We start from the raw sequence: 9,234 nt of genomic DNA, 5'->3' as shown, positions 1-9,234 counted from the left end.
TTTTTTCTTTTTTCTTTTTTCTTTTTTCTTTTTCTTTTTTTTCCCTGAGGTATGAACTGCTTTGTTCTGTGGGATATTTTAGCAGATACAAGTATTGTTAGTTTCCAAACTGATGTCACATGTTATCCCAGAGAATTTGCTAGTGACTTGAGCTAAGGTCCAAGGTTGTGGTGTATTTCATCCATGGAACTTGTTTGCAAACTCATTTTCTGTAAATAATGATAAATTGGTATTGTTAAATTTACTCTTTCCTGTTTCTTCCTGTTTTCTCCTTCCCCCACCCCACGAATGAACAAAAAACAAAGATTCCAAAACTAAAATGTCAATCTGACCTTTAGCATGGCCATTTACTTGTCATACAGATAGTTGTTGTGTCATGCCTTCATACATCAAACATGTAAAAATCCTTGCCCTTCTATAAGGTTACTGAACTCTAAAACTTTTAAAATGACCTTTTGGGAAATAAAACCACCACAACAGTTTTGTAAGGTTCTTCTTGACTCTTTCTTGTTTATGTTTTTCTTCCTGTCACGTATGCAAACAATTCAGGGTAAGGAAAAACTTAGAACCCTTGCAACTCAGCAGATGAAGGAAGATAACATCTAACAGTTACAGATTACATTCCTGTGATGCTTTAAATTATGCTCAGGGTAAAGCAGTTTGCATGGCGTTAACCTATTGTGGTATTCGAGTTTGGAGGAGAAGTCACCTTATCCTGCTATATTTATGTTTTTGAAATGTTGCTGTTTGGGAAGGGAGAAAATGGTCAGCCACTGATTTCTGGGGATGGTTCTGGCCTCCAAAGCAATTTTATTAATCCTCTGGAGAACACTGGTCAATTGACAGGCCAGCCAAATTATGGTTACTACTTAGGAGACAGGAGAAGGGGAGGAACTCCATTTTCCTGGGTTAGTGGTGGGGTTGATCATTAACTTGAGCTGTCATTAACTACCAGGACAGCAGAATGAAGTGCACCTATAGTAAGTTCATGGATAATACCAGCTGGGAGAAGCAGGTGATATAGGTACCGCAGGGATGCTATTCAGTAGGACCTTGTCAGGCTGGAAAAATGGATTGACAGAAAGCTCATGAAGTTCAACACGAGCAAATCAAAGTTTGGCATCTGAGCTGGAACATCTCTATGCAGTGGTACAGGCTGGTGGCTAGAAATCAGAACTGCAGAGGATGCGGGGAGCTAATAGACAATGTGAGTCAGCAGTGTGCCCTTGTGGTGAAGCAGAACTAACTGCATACTGGGCCGTATTAGCAAAAGTTTAGCCAGCAGGTCAAGGGGAGTGACTATTCTCTCTGTTCTGCACCTGACAGATCACATCTGGATTACTGAGTCCAGTGCTGGGCTCCCTGGTACAGGGAAGACACTGACGAACTGGAACAAGTCCAGCAGAGGGCCACTAAAACAATTGGGGACTGGAACATATCACATAAGAACCTGAGAGACCTGGGTTTGTCCAGAAGGGAAGTCTAAAGGAGACTTCTCATAGGACAAGCAGGAGAAGTCTTACTACTATTTTCTGTTATCTAATGGGAGGGTTTGGAGAAGATAGAGCCAGAAGAGATGCACAGTGATAGCACAAGAGGCAACAGACATGACTTACCACAAGGGAAGTTCCCACTATGAGGAAAAAAATTTTCATCATGAGGGTAATCAAATGCTGGCAGAGGTGCCCAGAGAGGCTGGAGAGCCTCCATCCTTGGGAGTATCAGAACTCAACTGGACGAGACTCTGAGCAGCTTGATCTAAACTGGCCCTACTGTATGGGAGTTGGACCAGATGACCTCCAGAGGGCTCTTCAAACCTAAATTACTCTAGGAACTGAGGTGTGTGTGGTGGGGTGGGGTGTGTGTGTGTGTGTGTGGGCAGGGAGACTGAACCATATTTGTTGGATCAGCTGATTGGCAGCTATTCCTGTAACAGTATAGATGCCTGAATGCTTTGGTGGAAATATAAGTGGCCCTACACATAGAGAAAGTTTTTCTCTCTTTCCCTTTTCTTACTGCGTACGTTATGCAGTAACGCTTTCAGCAATCACTGTCTTATAGCAGTAAGAGAGTAAGAATATGCAATACAATAGGGGCTGGACTGAAATAAAGCTAATCCTGAGATAGTCATGTCTTTTGGCTGCTCTTTTAGGTAAGATGGATAAAGTAGCTCTACTCATCTCCTACCAACAGGAAAGAAGTGCAAACTCCTATGTCTTGGATTGCAAAGAAATCTTAAAAAAGGATGTGGTCTTGGACCAAGGCCCCCTTGATCCAACACCTTAGCTGCAAGAACTTTTCTCCTGTGGATAGTGATTTTTTTTTTTCCCCCTCCCGCATCTTCATTTTATAGAAAGGCATTCAGTGATTATATTTTAAGAGATGTTCCTTGGCTTTTTAGTTGGTGTGATCATCCCTCCTGAATGGAACCATAGATTCTTCTTCTTGAAAAATGATTTTTTTCATTTTGCCTCCTAGATGTCCAGGTACACAGTAGAATGCTAGACAAGGTGATAGCGAGCTCTAGATGATAGATGAGCCAAAATTTGCAAAAGAGGATTCCTCAATGGGGAGCAGCAAATACTCATGTCTGCTAAAATCTTCCTGCTGAATGCCCCGCTAAGACTTGACTGCCCAACTTCAATCATCTGCTTTAGAAATCTTTTATGAGTATTGTCATACAGGCAAATAATAGAAGTTCTGGAAGAACTTAAAAGTCATCAGCTTTTTTTCCCCTCAGGCTCCAGTCAGTCATGGTAGTTTATAGAAAAGATCAACAATCTATTCTTACCAATGCTCAGGACATATTGCATTACCATAAACATATTTGAGTTCCATACAGAAAAGGTTAAAGAAATTCTTGAAGAGAGGCAAAGCTGTCATGTTTTTTGTACTTTTTTTTTTTTTTTTTTTTTGGTATTAGCATAGAAGGTGGAGCTCTTCTAGACAGGAATATTTTTTTGTAAATGTAGCTGGTTTCAAATTCATGATGAAATGTCTTAAACCATAAAGACATGGTAGGAAGCAGCTAAAGAATAAGTAGTGACGTTTGTACTCTAAAATAGTGAGTCAGTCATGGGTGTATGTGGCTAAGGGCTTGGCAAAAGTCAGGGCTTCTGTTCAGAATTTGGAGTAGAGAGGGACCCAAATGAAAGTGTGTGGGTTGGGGGTTTTTTTTTTGTTGTTGTTTTGGGGGCTTTTTATGATATTGATCACCTAGACACTTCTGTATTTAAAAACAAATTTAAAAAAATCTTCCCAGTACGTATTTGCTAAATAGTAGCGTGGATAGCATGAAGGTTTTGGCATGAAGTAAACTTTGACAGAGTAAAGAGCTTTTTGTGCTTGTTCAGCTCTGCAAGCTGTTTTCCAATTTACTTAGCTCTTATCACATGAAGAAGTTGTCTTGTGTGGTGCCACTGCTGATAAATATAATTTACTGTTTTAATTCAGAAGGACATGTACAGGAGGTAAAAGTCTAAGGACAGATGTTGGCAACCTGATGTGATTTGAACATGATTAGTGATACCATGCAGGTCTGGCTTGTTTTCAGATTTGAGGGGGGGAAGAGAGAGAGGGGGGGAAAAAAAATCACCCTCTGAAACAAAAACAAACTTGTGTGGCTTATGAACATGTCAGTGTACCTATACCAGCTGCTCTTTTCCTTTAGCTTTCTTTCTTACAAATTTATTAGTGAAATGTGAGACTGGGTGAACGTCAGTGTTTATATTACCAAAATTTTCTATTTTATAGAGTTCACATTTTCTTCCTGTGGCTATTCTACTTAAATTGGATGTTGGGGAAATGAGTCTAAAATTCTGCAAAGCCACAGTTTCCAGAATACCTGAGGCTTTGTCTTTTGGCTGCAGGGTAATGCATGAGCAGCAGAAGCTAAAAAAGGAAATGCTCATTCTTTCTCATTTTTTCCAAAAGATGTTTATTGAATATAATCAAATATGGCTTTTGTTTTGTTAATCCCTGGAAATGGAGAGTCTGTGGTCTGAACAGGGAAAAATTCCATAACTACTTTGTTTGTTTTGTGTTAGAGGTTGGTAGTCTTTCTCAAATGTAGTTCCTTGGCACCCTGCAGTTTCCATGTTCAGTGAAGATGTATGCTATCGAAAGGGAGGGGAAAATAGCAAAGATGTTTACCATTCTGTGCTGTACTTCTTGCATATCCCAAGAGAACTTCCCAGATCTTTCTGCTCACAAATCTAAATAGTATAATCCCTCAAATCTCCTGAGAGATTGTGGAGGAAGACAGTAAGGCTTCTTGTGGTTTACAGTGTCTTCATAGTCTAAATAACTATGACTAGAGTCCCTTTCAACTATTTCTTTAATGTTTCCTGGGTTCTTGGTGAAAACAAAATGGTTGAATTTTCCTCTTTAAAAGAAAATATTGAGCAGTCTCTCCCTCTATTCAACAAGCAATAGAAGTGTTTCCAGCTGCCAGCTGCTTGTTTATAGGGATGTGGTAAACGTATAGGATGTATATTGTGTTCAGGGAAATAAACTGGTGGTCAATTTGGCAGTACCTCCCACCGCTTTTATGTTGTGTCAAGTCAACTGAAGTGTTTATGTCCATTTTTAGCATTACTTTTGACCAATCTCAAATGCAGATGTCTTGGGTTTGATAACTGAGTGTCTTAGATTTTGATGTGCTAAATCTTCTTTGTTGAACTGAGGAGTGGAGATTAGTTTGTTTTGCATCATGTAGGATTGAATTAAAAATGTAGTTGGGGTGCTCTGCCTCAGTTTTCCAGCTTTCAGGTATAAATGTCAGAGACTTTATTAAAGTCTCTATTTATTACAGAATAGACTCACTGATTAATAGCTTAGTCTGAAACCTTTAAGACTAGAATTAAGGATTTTGCTACATTGTGTCTCATCATAGCATGGGAATGCCTTAAAATTAGATTATTACTTGCAGAAACAATAAAAATGGATTACTTGAAGAGACAGAAAAGTCACCATCTTACAGTGCAGCCTTAATTGTTTAAGTGTCATAGAAGGTTTAATATAAGTTTAAATACAGTGTACTGGCAGTGTAATAGATGATGTATTGCTACTCTGTTCTAGGTAATTGTGGTCCAGATGAACGAGTGCTCTGTAGATTGTCACATACAGACATTCGTCCTGTTATTGATGACAGCAATCACTCCTAATGGTTACAGTGCTGAAATGAAATGCAGCTCTGCAAAATGAAAAGCAGAGTTTTTGTGGTGGTTTCATTCATGTGTCTTCAGATACCACTTCTTTCTATAACTTGAAATTGTAGGAAGAAATAGAGTGTAAACATTCACTGTCTCTGCTCTATAAGGGGCAGGAGGTTGGCAGAACTAACATGACCAAAATGGTAGTTATAATTCCTACAGTTTTCAAATACTAGCCCTGGAGCTTGAGGGAAAGGGTGGGGAGTGTTTCTGAGTGAGAAAGTGGACAGCGATAGGGAAAATGGTGTTTAAACTTCATTTTTCTAGGAGTGCTGTGGAGCCCAACTAGTAGTGGAGAAAACAAGTAAATGGGTGACTTATGTTAGCAGCTTCAAATGACTTCCTTGGTGAGGAAGCATTAAAAAACAAATTGCAAATTCATCAGCTGAACTGTGTGGTTGTGCTATATGTTTTTTCTCTTCTGTTAGTCTGAGATAAGTATGGTGTGTGTATGCGGATGTTGTCTTGTCATGGCCATCTTCCCAGGATGGGTTAGGTATACCGATTATGTTTCAGGGCTGACCATTGAATTATGCAGTCTCCTATGTTTTCTTCCAGTCATTTATTTCTGTAATAGTTGCCATGTTAATCATGAAATGGCAGCTTTCTGAGATCTAAATTTTCACGCTTAATAGAGCAGTAGTGCAGTAGACACGCACTCAGTTTTTTGTTTTAGCTCATGGTGCTGCCTGTTCTCAAAAAAACACTTGAGGAGGAGGTAATGACATTGGGAATCCCTGGAGTCTTCCTGGCATGTATGGGGCAATTTACCTTGAGTTCGCAAGCATTTGTCCATTTGGTTTTCTGCTTTGCACTTTGGGTATATCTTTCTGTTGCTAAAGTCAAGGGAATCTTCAGCCCAAAACCTAGAAAACTGTAAAAGATTTCTTCATATTTGCTTTGTCACCTTTTTATGATTCCAAACTTTTCCCAACTGTGATGGCTGAGAAACTGTTGTTTAATGTGGAACCTGAGATGTGCCGTTAATTATCCTTCTGTTGCCAGGAATTAGGACTGCTGAAAATACTGTTTGTGATTGTTTGCTTTTTTTTTTTGTCACCCAAGTAATTCTTTACTACAGCTGTTGCTTTTAAGTGGTGCTCGTGAAGAGATTCACACATCACAATTTCAAGGGAAGACGACTGCCTGAAAGAGGCAGTTAGTTACACGCAGAGGTTTGTATGACCTACCTTACTCCTTATTTATTAAGAAATCTGTTGAAATAGATTTTTCTTTCTCTATGTAATGTACCTAAAAAGAGCTACAGAGTATTTAATAGACTTCTAAAGAAGCTGTATGTAATGGATAGTGTGACAGATAACTGCCTGGCTGCCTAGAACAATTTCTAAAGAAAGCTGCTGGCATCAGCTCTGCCTAATTCTATAGGATTTTATAAGGCTTTACTCTCTTAGCATGTCAGAGATACGTCAAGTCATTCAGTCTGCTTCAGAATTTTCTAGTATAACCTTAGTAATGTAATAGTCTACACAGAAGAGTCAGAAGGTGTTGGCAGTCACTGCTTGCTTGTTTCTGTGCTGAGTTTTGTACGACTGGAACATGTAGCAGTAGAGGGTTCGGATGGCTTCTGCTGAAGTTGGGTGCAGCTCTCATACAAATGGAAAGCAAGAATGGAGGAGCACAAAATGTAGATTATACGATTGTCATTTTGTCAGTTTCCTGGTATTGAAAGATAATACTTAACTTACCAGCCAGTTTAATGCCAGCAGAGAGTAGTAAAACTACAAGTGGAAACAACTTGCACAAATTCTTTCTCTGAATTCATTCAGATGTTTCGCATTGTTCACAAACTAAAACAGAGAACCACTCTTTTATGATGAGTGACAGTCATTCTGCATTGCCAGAGTTACCTATCATTTTCTTAAGAAATAGAGGCCCTTAAAGGACTCTTAAAGATACAGCTAGAATTATAATGTGGAATGGAACATAGCTATTGAATTCTGATTATTGGTGGTACTGAGTCCAGTGGATCTTATCCTATATGGAGGTATTTTCTCTTTTTAAAGAAACATTTACTTCAATTTATATGTCCAATATTTATAAGTACAATCTTCTGTTAGTATGTGTTGAAATATTTCTTGCTGCGTATTTCCTGAGATGCATCAGTGAGTTATGAAATTCAGAACTTCCTTTTTTACATGGTGAGTTGATAATGCTCACTCTATGCCCAGTTTAAGGACTACCTGGATATGTTGGTATGTAAGGAGTTCTGCTCACAGTAATGGCATTCCTATATGAGGCATGGGTGGCTGTAAGTTAACCTCTCTTTTCTTTTTGCCTGACTTTTTTAATAGTTCTCTATTTTTTGAAGTAAATTAATGACCTATGTAAGAGTCTCCTGATGATTTGAAAATAAAGATAAAAATAGTTTTTTCATCCTGGTCTGTAGCTGATATGCTTATACATCTCAAAGAATTAGAAGAAAGCAAGAGTCAAATAAGTTTATTAGCCTGTGGTCAAACTTGTCTATGGAGGAGTGTATTCTGTAGTCTAGATTTAATTTCTCTGCTATGCCAACAAGAAAAAAGTGTTTCTTACTGTAGCTGAAGAAGCAGAAGTCATCTGTCAGCCCCCAAGGGCTTTGAATACTGAGGCAGTTGCACTGAATTGCTTCTTACTGCTTGGATGACCAGTGGAGGAGGTAGGACATGGGTTCGTTGATCAAAGACAGACAGCCCTGCAAAGAGAAGTAGAATCTTGAGACCTTCCTCACAGCACACCGTGGATTTGTGTTCAAATTTGAGCCAATTCACTGATACTTTCCTAACTTTTCCTTCTATTCTTCTGTCACGTGCAGCCTGAGAATAGKGATTACCTTTGTTAGACTATGGATGGTGGGAGTGGTGCACGTTGCTAGAGCACACATCATAAGCTAGCAGTGCCTCCTCAAATATTCTGTATTTTCTTGAAATTGAAGTTTAGACAATACTTGTATCTACTAGTGAGCCTATATTCTGGCTGTTTAAAATGTAAGTATAGACAGACTGGACGGAGAGTATAACACTACATTGTATATGGTGTACATATATAACACTTGCACTATATTATATTACCTGAAGGTCATAGAAATGCTGTTCAATATACATCCCTGTTTGTACTGCACGGTCTTTTGATTCAGTGAGCTCATCAGTGTTACAGCAAAGAAAATTAACGCTCCAGAAACATTTCCTAAACTGTTTTTAGTGAGTGAGGTGGGGGGTTTTTTGTTTTTTGTATTTTTTAGTTCTGCTGTTTACATCCATATCAGTCACTACCTAACTTCTCTGAATGTATGTGTATGTATGTGTAGTAAGTACTTCTGCTATTAAAGGCAAGCTATAAAAAGTCTAGGTTATGCACAATATTGGACCAGCCCATGTGCTAATATCTATTTTTTTTTCATTTTGTGGCAAAAGAATAAAATCCTTGAAAGCCATGGCTCCCTTTTTGTTGCACTTGCATGTTAATAATAATGTAAATCTCCACAATATCCTTTCAAGTAAGCAAAATGCTGTGCTGTAATAGGCTGTACTGAGCCTATTACTTGTATTGAAAATAATTTGAAAAAGAGATTACCTGTATTTCATGCTGTATGCGTCTAATGTAGTATATTTATCATGGGTCCTTCTGGAAGCCCCAGATGTGGTCAAGACCCCAAATACTTATCAGACTTGTCTAAACAGTCTTTGCCAAAACCTTGATTTTTGCAGCTGTGGAACTGGTTCCTCGTCCTTTTGGGAGGAGGTACACTGCAAAGGGAAATTTGAGCCATTGAAATAAATACAAATTAAAAATACGGAAGTAGTTTGGGTGACTCCAATGTAGCACACAGTTACTGTGTGTTTAAACAATACTCTAAAGTGGGGTTTTAAAAAAGCTAACTCACTTGCGTAAGCTGGCACAGGGTGTAGGTGGAATTTCACAGAATCACAGAATCGCTGAGGTTGGAAGGGACCTCTGGAGATCATCTAGTCCAACCCCCCTGCTCAAGCAGTGTCACCTAGGGCACGTTGCACAGGATTGC

The 9,234-nt window shown here is 38.9% G+C and overlaps 1 protein-coding gene across 1 annotated transcript in view; it reads left to right on the top strand.

Annotated features, from left to right (window-relative positions):
* The first annotated feature begins 7,392 nt into the window (after positions 1-7,392).
* The window catches only part of FGD4 (FYVE, RhoGEF and PH domain containing 4), an 89,030-nt gene continuing 87,188 nt past the window's right edge, over positions 7,393-9,234 (top strand). The window contains exon 1 of the mRNA XM_026084495.1: positions 7,393-7,482. Within this exon, the coding sequence (XP_025940280.1) occupies positions 7,473-7,482 (10 nt within the window). The 5' untranslated portion in view covers positions 7,393-7,472. The remainder of the gene's footprint in view (positions 7,483-9,234) is intronic.

Source organism: Apteryx rowi, unplaced genomic scaffold (assembly GCF_003343035.1).
Source record: "Apteryx rowi isolate R43461 unplaced genomic scaffold, aptRow1 scaffold_642, whole genome shotgun sequence".
In the NCBI taxonomy this organism is placed as follows: domain Eukaryota; kingdom Metazoa; phylum Chordata; class Aves; order Apterygiformes; family Apterygidae; genus Apteryx; species Apteryx rowi.
The sequence above is the reverse complement of the archived record's forward strand: the minus strand, read 5'-3'. Positions and strand labels throughout refer to the sequence as shown.